This window comes from Gadus morhua, chromosome 13, assembly GCF_902167405.1.
Source record: "Gadus morhua chromosome 13, gadMor3.0, whole genome shotgun sequence".
Lineage (NCBI taxonomy): Eukaryota > Metazoa > Chordata > Actinopteri > Gadiformes > Gadidae > Gadus > Gadus morhua.
This window is the reverse complement of record NC_044060.1, coordinates 25,217,057-25,230,181: the sequence shown is the minus strand read 5'-3', so window position 1 is coordinate 25,230,181 and position 13,125 is coordinate 25,217,057. Positions and strand designations below refer to the sequence as shown.

Genomic DNA, 13,125 nt, shown 5'->3' with positions numbered 1-13,125 from the left:
CAAGCACCATTAATTAGTTACATTTGTTTGTTTATTTAATGATTTATTTGGCACCGCCAACACAAATGGATCCGCGACTGGGACTGAACTGTTGCAAAGCAACGCACACACTAGCTAGCAGAACATAAACAGCGGAGTGATGCATGTATAGTTAAAAGTTCCGGTGCTGTTATACTTGGTCGGAACTAAATTTTAATGTAAAATATTAACGATTAATCGACTAATTGATCGTTAATTCTGACGATTGACTAAGACAACTTAATCGAATGCCCATCCCTAGTATCCACTTTCAGGTTTAATTGTTTGTCATTAACAGTCACAAAACAATGTCCTTCCTTGTCAATTTTCTTCCCATCATCATTCTAGCACAAGCCTTCAAAGGTGAATGTGTCTTCAATTTCACTGCTGAAGTTTGTTTCGGCATATAGCTGGTTTATCTGTCTGTTTGGTCTGCTTGACTTGGTAGACCTGCATTGGCTTTTGAAGTGGTTCTGCTGACCACAGTTGTGGCACTGTTGGCCAAAAGCCTTGATTGTTTCGCCAGGTTTTTGGTGTCTGGTGTTGAAGTTGTGCCTCTCCATTATCACGTTTGATTCAGGGTTGCATATTTAACGATCATAAAGAATTACATCCTTTACAGACCTTCGGGGTCCTCTCTAGATTCTGCTGGAACGACGACGTTATCATCTTCTCCTAGTACTGCGGGCGCATAGGTGAATGAACGCTCCTTCTCTATAGCCTCTGGTCCTGCGAGGTTGAGGAGTATATAAGCTCTCGTTCGGGCAGGTTTATGACCGTGTGCGGCGGCAATGAAAATATCATATTCTCGTTCAAACTTGCGCCAGTGCACTGCCACATTCTCATCGAAAACGAGAGGGTCCGGACTTCTGAATCCATCCTCCATTTCGATGGTTTCGCTTACCGCGGTCGAGACTTCAAAGTTAATGTTCCTAGAGATGAAGTTGTCCAAGTGATGTCTTCAGGAAGCATCCCACTTCTGACACCATGTTGTTTTGATCAATAAAGTATCCAAATGGTAAAGTTAGAATCTTATTTATTGATGTCCACGGTCTGACAGAGAACCCATGCATATCGAGTTCCGGGTAATCGCCACCAAATCACGTGAAGTTAATCCCGCGAGACCCACTCATAGTAGGGTAACACTCTAGGGTCAAACTGTTAAACAGTACAGCTATCTACACCATCCCTTCTAGTGGGAGAAGAGCCCATCGCTCCTGAAAGAACCAAAAAGAGTGTCCGGGGACTTTTTTCATCCTCTTTATATGGAGGGATGGAGGAATCACACTCCTGACTGCACGTCATGTGGCAATACTTGGTTTTCTCTCTAGAACACAAAATAGACTTTTGTGTTCATTTATACATCCAAACACTAAGCAACTGCTATGCTTCCCTCGTTTGCGAGCCATGGTGTCTCTCAAGGAAAGAACTACGTGTACACGTTCGTAGCTAATTTTCTCATCCCAATGTTAAACACAAATCCTTCAGAAGAAGGTTTGGCATTACACAAACTGTCCCTTTAGCAAAATACATTGTTTCATTTGATCTCTGTCTTAAAACCATCCACTAAATGGGTGATGGACAGATGTTGATGTGAGTCTGCCATCATCATAACGGTCATCATAACACGGTGCACTGAGGTTCTCTGAAGTCAGGTGATAAACAACCCAGGACCTGTTGCTTTGGCATCCAGAGCCACTAATCAGGGGAAAGGTTGTGGAAACCCTGCTCACCCATGCTCCACTGTCTGAGGTGAACTGTGGAGCACATGGAGACACACACACACACACACGCACACACACACACACACACACACACACACACACACACACACACACACACACACACACACACACACACACACACACACACACACACACGCTCGCACACACACACACAGACACACAAGCATATATTCATGCACCCACACAGACTCACACACACATACAGACACAGAACCACATAACACTCTCACACAGAAACACACACACACTTACACACACACACACACGCATGCATGCACACAGACTCACACACATACAGACACAGAAACACATACACACACACACCTGCACACATGCATGAACGCAAACAAACACACACACACCAGCATTCCCCTCGTCATGCCAGGAGATGAGGACGCACTCGTACTTTAGAATAAGAAATAATACCAAACCAGTAGACCCAGAACAGTAGAGAAAGCTAGACATCAGCACTGGGAACACTGGGTGTGTCAGTGGGGGGAATAAGACAGCATTACTCTTCACTGTAAACCAGTATGTTCTCCATCCCATTAAACCCTGCTCAGCCGATCACCCACAAACATGTTTCAGTATCAGATATGTGTCTGAAGTCACCATTCAACATGAAGGTAGATGTTACTGGTTTAGTTCAATACTCAATATAGAAAACCACCTGTTCTCTACTGAACATGATGTAATATTATCCTCAGAAAGGTTGTGTCATTGTTCACAGAGGCCTCAGTATAGTGTTGCACAGTTCCACTAGGATGGATAATTTGGAAACATTTCCAACGTGAAATGTTCCCACTTTGTCACTCACTAACTATATCCTGAAACACCGTACCTGGGTCAGCTGGAAGGGATGTCATGTTTATTGTCTGTAACAGTGTGTGTATCACACACACACATACACACACAAGCACACACACACACACACACACACACACACACACACACACACACACACACACACACACACACACACACACGCGCGCTCGCACACACACACACAGACACACAAGCATATATTCATGCACCCACACAGACTCACACACACATACAGACACAGAACCACATAACACTCTCACACAGAAACACACACACACTTACACACACACACACACACACACGCATGCATGCTGTAACAGCAACAAAGTCCAGCCTCATCTATCCAACATCCACAGGGACTGGAGTATGGTCGATGTACTCTCAAAACACGTTGTCTATGCAACTTATATTCAATATTGTGTGCTTACTTTGCTGTAACTTTCTATAGCTCATTTGCAAATGTGTGTGTAAAAGCTGAAAGGCTGACAAGCCTTTTCTTGTAATCACACATCAATGAGAGCGTTGGCTGGTAAGACTTTGTGGGACTTTCGGATGTCTTGAAGCAGTGAGTGTCCATGTGACGTTGTAGGGTTGCGCTTTCGCTGTCCTGACCCAGACCTACCTTCTCAATGGACTCAGTGTTTAAACCGGCATGTTGGAGTTTATGTGACTGCTCTCTGTCATCATGGAGAGCAGATGATGGCTCTCTGTGATGCTGATGTGGGGTCACGTCTTGTTTAGCCTCAGGATCACTTTTCTTGGGCGATGGTAGAGCGAGTACCATTAAGGCTCAGTCCTGATCGCATCGACCCGGGTTCTATTCCTACCCGTGGTCCTTTGCTGTATGTCCTCCCCTCTATCTCCCATGTTTTTCCTGTCTAGCTATCTCTATCATAGAGAATACAAATTCTAAAATAAATCACACATTTCTGTGCGTGGCGGTACGACTAACCATTCAGACATTATAGGACAACAGTGTTTTGGGTCTGATAACAGCTATTATGACTTCCACTGGTACAGTCATATGTTGTTTAACCTATCTGCTCATTCATGAGGTTTTGACCAGCCATCACAACAACAGCATGAAGAGGTTTGGGAATTAGCAGCGAATGGCAAGCAGAGAAAGGAAAATTCCAGGCTTTGCTCGTGTTGCTATCTGGAAAAGTAAACACCAACTGGCCATGATAGGACCTGCCTGTGTGTGTGTCTGTGTGTGTGTGATCGTACGTCATCTTCCGTTGAGTCAGAAACACACCCTGTACCTGAGCGATAGTCAGCTGTCGTAGAAGGATGAAGAGAAGAGAAACAATGTGATTATAAGCAGCCGGAGGCTATGGATAAAGTATGCACACAGTGATTAAGAGAGTGATCCATCTAGTTGTCTGTCTGTCTGTCTGTCTGTCTGTCTGTCTGTCTGTCTGTCTGTCTGTCTGTCTGTCTGTCTGTCTGTCTGTCTGTCTGTCTGTCTGTCTGTCTGTCTGTCTGTCTGTCTGTTTGCCCGTCTACCTATATGTCCGTCTGTCTCTTTATCTGAGTGTCTCTGTCTGTCTCTCTATATTTCATGGTTAAATTAGGTTAAGTTGAATGAATGCAAACGTTCAAATTACTTGGATAAGGCGATTAACTTACACCCCTGAGTGGTGTACACACACACACACACACACACACACACACACACACACACACACACACACACACACACACACACACACACACACACACACACACACACACACACACACACGTGACGGTAAGTGAAGTGAGCAACAGTGTAATCACGGTGCGTGTCTACACAGGTGTGGGTGAGGAGTGTTGATTCAGCAGAGCAGGGTGTGGTGGCGGAGCAGGAGGGTGTGACTGACGGTGTTTATAAGGCGCTGTCCCAGGCCCTCACACACATTCTGATACACACACCTGATGGAACTAACCGACCGCTCCACCACAGGTGAGCCACAGAGGACATAGGGAGGAACAAACATTGACTCAATCTGGAGGCTTTGCCTTCTCCTTGGACAGGTTTGGAGTATAGTTTTGATAGTTCGGTATCAAATGGGGTTATTTTAGACAGATCAGTTTGAGAAGCCGTTGTAAAGTAGAGTGGACACGCGTCTGTTGGAGGAAACCGTTATAGAGTAGCTTTGGGGTGCGTCTGTTTGAGGAAACCATTATAGAGTAGCTTGGGGGTGCGTCTGTTGGAGGAAACCATCATAGAGTAGCGTGGTGATGCCTGCTGACTAATATTTTCAATTTTTTTTGTGTGACTACTGAAGAACTCTGTATTGGATTGAAGAAGATGAAGAGGCTGCTGCTTGTGATAGCAGGTAAGTCTTTATGATCTCGTACAGCATAGACTTCTAACAAACTGTTGGTGATTCAGACAAACCCAGCAGCAGTGTTGAACCAGGGAGCTGGCCTCTCCGGTCCGGGTTACCGTAGCAACAGGCTTGAATACAGAAATAACAATAGAACCCAGAATTAGGGAACCTCTCTGGTCCCGGTTACCGTAGCGACAGGCTCGAATACAGAACCATCAATACAGCCCAGAACCAGGGGCCTCTCTGGCCAGGGTTACCGTACCAACAGGACCATCAATACAACCCATACCAGGGGCCTCTCGGTTCCGGGTTACCCTAGCAACAGAACCATCAATGCAACCCAGACCCAGGGGCCTCTCCGGTCCTGTCGGCTCACTAATGTCTCCATGGCAGCACTGGCGGTGGGTTCCTCCGCCCAGACGGACTGCTTCCGGGGCGCCTGCTACCCCCCCACCGGGGACCTGCTCCTTGGGCGGGCCGACCGGCTCCACGCCTCCTCCACCTGCGGCCTGGCAGGCTCCGAGGTCTTCTGCACCCCCTACCAACAGGTAGGACCCCCGCAACCCGGGTTACCGTAGAAACAGGGTCGGATACAGACCCACGCCATGTGACCCCTGTGTTGATGAGGAACCCCTAGGAGGGGACCCCTCTAGGAGGGGGTCCATTGTAAGAATCTAGAGTGGCAATTTGTACAATTTGTACAGGTAATAGGTGCCTTTACAGAAAAAACGATGGTTTTATTTCCCAGACTTATTAACAGGACTAATAAATTACTAATAAAAACTAGAATAGAATATAAACTTATAGAACTACTTATATAACTTTTCATGCCCATGAACTTTTCATCAGGTAACGAGCACACACACACACACACACACACACACACACACACACACACACACACACACACACACACACACACACACACACACACACACACACACACACACACACACACACACACACACACACACACAAACCGTAGGCTCTCTATAGTCCATCAGATAGCTGTGTCCACTCAGACTCAGACAGGTTCAGGGCCACATCCCATCCGTGGTGTTTTGGTGAAACCGTCTGGTTGCATTGCCAGAGACCACAGATGAAACACGTGTTGCAACTGAGCAAAGTAGCGGCTTGTTGCTTTCACATGTCAGAATTACCACAGCATTTAGGTGTGGAAGTTTTCGGATTTATAACAGCATTTGAACTCAAATAACAATTTAAAGATGTATGAATCTATTAATGCTGGCAGTGGCAATCGTAGGCCAAGCTGTAGGGCTGACCCACACTTCACAAACACAAGTCAAATGTTGTCTTAACAGTATTGCAGTGAGTGAAGTATATTGCAGTGATCACCTGCAGCAGGCATGTGTTTAGCTCTGTGTTGCATAGCAGCGCCTCACCCCTCGCTGCATGCGTGCCTCCCCTCAGGCTACGGGTAATGTAGGTAAGAGACACTTCTTTATAGGGGAGGGGTGTAAAGCGCCGTCTCATTTCCTGCTGCACCCTGTCCTTTCCAGACAGGGAAGGGCGATAGACACCTACTATATGTCAGTAGGGCTATCACATGCTGACTAACACACTCACTCACTCATACACCCCCTTACTCGCACACACGCATGCACAGGCGCATGCACAGGTTCATGCACACACATTGACACACACACAATCACTTACTCACACACACATACACACACACACACATACACAGTGTAGTTGAAAACATGAAGGGTGTAGGATGTAGGAAGTAGTGCAGTAGCCAGTAATGAATGATAATAGAGACCATCCACTGGAAACCAGTAAGGGCTTGAGGTTCGTGTTTCTCAGAAGACATACACCTGATGACTTTCTGTCCACCATTACCAGACTACCAGAGGTAGAGCTTACCCATGGTGATGAGTACGTGTTGGCTTGACTCTCTTTGGCCCCTCTGTTATGATTGTGAAGACGAACAGGCCCCTGGCCCTCAGAGGGTCCACTCTGGCCTGAGACCCCCCGGTGCCCTTTGAATCAGTTCACAAGGGGGAGGGGAGAGAAGGAAAGATCGCCCCCTTCAAGTGGGACTGGGGCGTCTTCAGGTGAACGGACAGGGAGAGAACAGCAAATAGCCACAGAAAGGTTTTTGGTCTTTCAAACAGCTGGGTTAAAATATAGGTTTATTTGCAGGAGAAATCAATGAATCGTTCAAATATTGACCCAATAGCCTGGTCCAGAGCCATGGGCAGCATGTGTCCCTGGCAGCTATTCCCAGCCCCTGGCCTGGGATTGCATCATTGCAACAGCATATGCAAGGGGAGGGGGGGGGGGGGGGTCATACAGCATTAACTCATTAATAGTACCACCACCTGAACTTAAACTACTTCGACTTATTACTCACCATAAGTATGACGTCAATGTGCTGCTATGGTGTGTAGAGAATCACTGTGGGCAGTAACTGGTGCAGGCTGTACATGTACAGAGGTGTACTGGTACAGCCTGCACCAGTACACAGGTAAGACATACCCGAAGTGATGTACTTCACTGTATATCAGCACAGCTAACAAATACTGACTAACACACTCACTAACTCATACTGCCCCTTACTCACACACACACACACACACACACACACACACACACACACACACACACACACACACACACACACACACACACACACACACACACACACACACACACACACACACACACACAAAACCTGTGTACTGGTACATTACCAGAAAACAGGGGCCGTACTGGTGCTGGCTATACCAGTACACAGGGGTATACTGGTGTAGCCTGTACCAGTACACAGGGGCTAAGGAAGCATCATTAAGGCTCGGGGGTCTGCTGGTTTCCTCCCAGAATAACATGGGTATTTCTCAGCAGAAGGCCCTTAGGACCAGCGAATGACAATTACAATAAAAACCCAATTGATCATGTATCTTTCATAGAACCCCACATTAGACTCTGACACTCCAAGACAGATACTGCTTTAGGTCATTAGGATAGAAGTTTTGATCCTGCTTAATTTTCCTCCTTCCAATATTCTAAAGCGAGCTCTGCAGTGGTGATCCTGGTGTGGACACGTGGGTCCCAACAGGCCCGCCGGTTCGCTGCTCATAGGGTTCTCAAATCGCCACTCTCTATAAATAGAGAGAGGTTTGGACTGTGGACCGCCGGACAGTGATACGTGGTCATTCCCCTGGTGGTGGCGGGGGATATAGCAGGGGTGGAGAGAACAGAGAGGGTAGAGGGACAGTGATACGTGGTAGTGGAGGGGGCACAGCAGTACAGAATAGAGCAGAGAGAGTAGAGGGCAGTAAGGGAGAGGGGTTGGTCCTTCCTCCTGGTGGTGGAGGGGGGTATAGCAGGGGAGGGGAGGGCAAGAGGGGTGGACCCTTGGCCCACCGGGAACTCAGCCATTCCCTTTGGCCCAGAGAAGCTGCCAGGGAGCCTTTGGATGGCTGCTCTCTGAATGACCTGACCTGCCGGCAGCACGCACACACACAGTGGGATGTGGAACTGGACTGACATGCGCCTTCCATGGACTCAAAGCAAACACATGGGCTTTTGCCGTTTATGGGATTTTTCTGTTGATCAAATTGAGTAACTGGGTCAATATTACAAATATATTATTTAACAAGGGACAATATTGCATTTATCAAATCCTTTACAAATTAAAACCATACAATTAGGCAGAAAAGTCCATCCATCATAACCTACAAGTCCATTTGAATATAAGTTTGAAAGCTCAGCATAGCATCTCCACGGACCTCTAAAGTATATCTACCACAAATCAACCATGATTCATTATAACTACATATGACGTTCATTATCTTTCCTCCACCTTTTACGGGTAGTGGTGTGTATCTGTGAGATGCACTGCTTGTCACTTATTGAACCCATGTTTTACCCCAGTTCTGGGTGAAGGTCCCTGGGGAGCAGCTCATGTCACCTGGTACTACTCACTGTTCCTTCTCTTCTCTCACACCCCCCTCCCCCCTCCCCAGTGGAGGATGAAGTGCTGTCCATGTGACTCCAGGAACCCAGCGTCCTCTCTGGCTCACACCGTGCATGACGTCCTATCGACCGCAGGACCAGACAGGTGGTGGCAGTCCAAGAAAGGTACTTATCCGTCCGTCTCGCTGTCTTCATGTCTTTGTTTCTGTCAGTCATCTAACCAGGAAATTAACCAGGAAATTAACAAGGAATTAACCAGGCAATATTACTAATGCAATCGTTTTGTATGCATTGACCAAGCTAGACTTGACTAGTGCTGTGTTTCCTCCTCTGTTTTGCTGATCCCTTCCTCCTCTGGGTCTTCTAGATGTGAATCCGGTCTCTATCGAGTTGAACCTTCCCAACCCCGTCCAGCTGGACCACCTGATCCTCAACTTCAAGGTAGGGTGCAGGTCCTCCTGACGCTAATCCCCTCAACTGCTGGGCACCCGGGACCATCCACATTCTGTTCCCCCTGCTCCTCCCTCAGGGCCCTCGACCCGACGCCCTGGTCATCGAGAAGACCCTGGACCAGGGCCGCAGCTGGCAGCCCACCCTCTACATCGCCTCAGACTGCCAGGCCTCCTTTCCCGGGGTCTCCACGGCCACACCCCATAGCATGGAGCAGACCTACTGCTACACCCTGCCCCCCGCCGGGCCCAGCCACTACCGCGACCAGAAGGTAAGCAGGCTGCTCCACTCAGTTGTCACACCAGCTTTCAGTCAGCAAATACCAGCCTAGCCATTAATGGGATTGTTCTTTCTGAGATGTTAAAAACACCAACCACACCACATCTCAAGTTGATATCATATTAATAATATAAATAGAAATTATGGATAGCAAAAGCCTGATGTAAGATGTGGCACTGGGGTTGGGTTGCATAGCAGACCATAAGAACTCCTCCTCCTTCGTGTTGGGTTCATATTGTGCCATACGGAGAGTGAAGTGGAGGTCTTGTTATTGATTGGTTGTTCCCTCCTCCAGATCCAGTTCAGTCCGTTGCAGCAATACTCCTTTGTCTCCGCTCCTGAAGCCCAGAAGATAGAAAGTCAGTGTCACTGTGTTCACACATCATATATCACCCTGTTGTTGTAATCGCATGAGTCCATAAATGACTCGTCCCTGCTCACCGTTCCCACGACGACCCGTAGGTCTGTCGGGGCTGACGGGGCTGAGGGTACGGCTGACGGACCTGGGAGAGGTGCCCCGCCTGCCCGGCCGCGCGCTGAGCCGCTTCTATGCCCTCAGGGAGATGCAGGTGATGGGCAGCTGCCTGTGCCATGGGCACGCCAACCGCTGCCTGCCCGACAACTCCTCCAGCATACAGGTAACGCCTGGAGTGTGAGTGTGTGTGTGAGTGTGACTAGTTGTGTATGTGTGTGTGTTTGATTGTGAGTGTGTGTGTGAGTGTGTGTGAGTTGGTGTGAGTATGCGTGTGTGAGTGTGATTGTGAGTGAGTGTGTGAGTGAGTGTGCGTGTGGGTGTCTGTGTGTGTGTGTGTAAGGGAGAGAGAGTGTGTGAGTGTCTCTGTGAGTGTGTGAGTGAGTGTACGTTTGAGTGTGTGTATAAGTGTGTGTGTTTGTCTCAAGGTTCTGCACAGGTTCAAAAACATGAGATGGTTAAAGTGTGACCAGTTTATATCCCTAGAGTGTTCTATGTTAGCTATCCAACGTGTCCAGGGATCTCCAACGTACCGCTCTGTGTCCTGACAGGTGGGCGACCGCTGTGAGTGCCAGCACTACACCGCCGGGGTGAACTGTGAGCGCTGTGCTGACCTGTTCCAGGACCGGCCCTGGAGGCCTGCCGAGGAGAGACACACGCACGCCTGCCAGCGTAAGAACCCCTCGATCACACGACTCACTAGAGCCATGCTGATGTTCTCCTCCTCAGACTCTAACACACCATACTGGTATTGTTATTATACAAGCTGTTATAGCTACAGGCTATTACTGGTATGATGGTTTATAATGGTGGTCATCTGGATTATAACTCACGTATGTGAATGTACAAATACCCCCATTCTTGTGTACCAGAGTAAGAACTGTACCTACTCCTTAGCAGTGATACCTGATTTCATAGCAGCTCACATGATTTTGGAGGATTTGCGCCCTGCTGAAAGCCTCTTCCTGTGTCTAGGTTGCGAGTGCAATAACCACGCCCAGAGCTGCCGCTTCGACCAGGCGGTGTACGAGGCCAGCGGGCGGAGGAGTGGAGGGGTGTGTGAGAGCTGCCAGCACCACACCACAGGGCCGCAGTGTGGCCAGTGTGCCCCAGGCTACCAACCCAACCCCCGCAGCAGGATGGACCAACCGGACGCCTGCACACGTGAGAGGACTATACTACCCTACAACTATACTACTATACTACCCTACAACTATACTACTATACTACCCTACAACTATACTACTATACTACTATACAGGGCAGGCGCTGGCCTAGGCGATTCTACATGTATTACATTGAGGGGTTCAATACGCACTAACTATTAATCCCCCGTCCCCTCCCTTGTCTGTTCCGCTTGGGAACATGTTTGGTAAGCATGTTTGGTAAACATGTTTTATTTCGCTTGCTTCATATAATTTAATTAATTAATTAAGGGCGCCCCAAGCACATTTGCCGCCCTAGGCGATCGCCTAATTTGCCTATGCCGATCGCCGGCCCTGCTACAACACTACTACCCTAAAACTTTACTACCCTACAACTATACTACCCTACAACTACACTGCTATACTACTATACTACCCTACAACTTTACTACCCTACAACTATACAACTACACTACCCTACAACTATACTGCTATACTACTATACTACCCTACAACTATACTACCCTACAACTATACAACTACACTACCCTACAACTATACTACTAAACCAACCAGATGCCTGCACACGTGAGTGGTCCATTACCATACTGTAAATAACTACACAAATTCTACTAATACTACAACTATTCAAAAATGCAGCAATTCTTTTGGTCTCTAAGCATCAGCATGTAGTGGTGCAGAATACTGATGTCCTGTCTCCTGCCAGGCTGTGTCTGCAGCGTGGAGGGCGCCGTGGACGGAGGGCAGTGTGACGAGGTCGCGGGGTCATGCCGCTGTAAGGCAAACGTCAAAGGATCCCGCTGCGACCGCTGCAAGAGTGGCTACTACGGCCTGAAGGTTTCCAACCCTCAGGGCTGCACTGGTGGGTCATCGTGGAACGAAGCACTCTATTGTGGAGTAGAGTAGGTCTGGAAAGTAAAGAGTTCTAGGGCCAAAGATCTTATGGAAAGATGTGAACTGGAAGTGCAATGGAAATTACATCATAACATCACATAGATCAGACCACTTTTTATGAATCTTTCGGTTTTCTTCTCTGAACTTTTTCAGAGGCCCGAAAAAATTCCTTTACCCAACATCATAGCACTCCCATAGCCTATGCATGTGGGCATTTGCAAAGGGACCGACATCAAGGCATTTCTTTAGTAATAATATGTCTGTGTCTTGTCTTTTAATTCTTGGAACAACGGAACTTACAGACCTGCTCACGTTTAATTTGCTATTTTTATATTTTTGACTTCTCTTTCCAAGCCATTTTAGAAATGCTTAGGGTTTCTGTGGGAGTCTCCATGCCTGTTAGGGTTAGGGTTAGGGCTGAACGTTTTGAGAGCTGTTGTTATCAACCCTTGGCTTCTCTTGATTCTCCAACCCAGAGTGCTCCTGCTCTCTGGACGGCTCCAGCTCCCACCTGTGTGACCCGGTGACGGGGCAGTGCCCCTGCCACGCCCACTTCCAGGGCCTCACCTGTGACCGCTGCTCCACGGGCCACTGGAAGCCAGTGTGGGAGAGTGGCTGTGAGAGCTGCGGCTGTGACCCGACCAACTCTCTCAGCGACACCTGCGACCAGGTAGGAGCTGGCCACCTGGAGACAGTACTGTCTATGGAACCAAACAGAGTCTGTATTGTGCCTTTTATGTGTTCATCCTGAGTGATGGTCTCTTTATGTCTAGTCGACAGGCCAGTGTAAGTGCAGAGCAGGCTTTGGAGGGCGTACCTGCACCGAGTGTCCAGACAACAAATACGGAGATCCTCTGATAGGCTGTAAACGTAAGTCCTCTACTAAAGTTACGAGCTATTACTGCTGTAACAGGCTGCATTGTTATTCAATTCAATTTTATTTGTATAGCCTTCATCATCACAGGTATCGTCTCAACGGGCTTTACAGGCAATATATTTATAACACCACATAATCATAT

General features: G+C 47.8%; 1 protein-coding gene across 2 annotated transcripts in view; it reads left to right on the top strand.

Annotated features, from left to right (window-relative positions):
• Window positions 1–13,125, top strand: part of lamb3 (laminin subunit beta 3) — a 38,697-nt gene that overhangs the window by 21,020 nt on the left and 4,552 nt on the right. Inside the window, exons 1-13 of one of the 2 annotated variants that reach the window (XM_030375019.1) lie at window positions 4,385–4,533; window positions 4,859–4,909; window positions 5,297–5,451; window positions 8,896–9,010; window positions 9,213–9,286; window positions 9,375–9,566; window positions 9,870–9,933; window positions 10,037–10,212; window positions 10,598–10,718; window positions 11,022–11,210; window positions 11,919–12,074; window positions 12,583–12,776; window positions 12,880–12,976. In XM_030375019.1, coding sequence (XP_030230879.1) covers window positions 4,506–4,533; window positions 4,859–4,909; window positions 5,297–5,451; window positions 8,896–9,010; window positions 9,213–9,286; window positions 9,375–9,566; window positions 9,870–9,933; window positions 10,037–10,212; window positions 10,598–10,718; window positions 11,022–11,210; window positions 11,919–12,074; window positions 12,583–12,776; window positions 12,880–12,976 — 1,612 coding nt within the window. In that variant the 5' untranslated portion in view covers window positions 4,385–4,505. Of the gene's footprint in view, window positions 1–4,384; window positions 4,534–4,858; window positions 4,910–5,296; window positions 5,452–8,895; window positions 9,011–9,212; window positions 9,287–9,374; window positions 9,567–9,869; window positions 9,934–10,036; window positions 10,213–10,597; window positions 10,719–11,021; window positions 11,211–11,918; window positions 12,075–12,582; window positions 12,777–12,879; window positions 12,977–13,125 lie in introns of those variants that run through there. The other variant, XM_030375020.1, reaches the window with a different exon arrangement.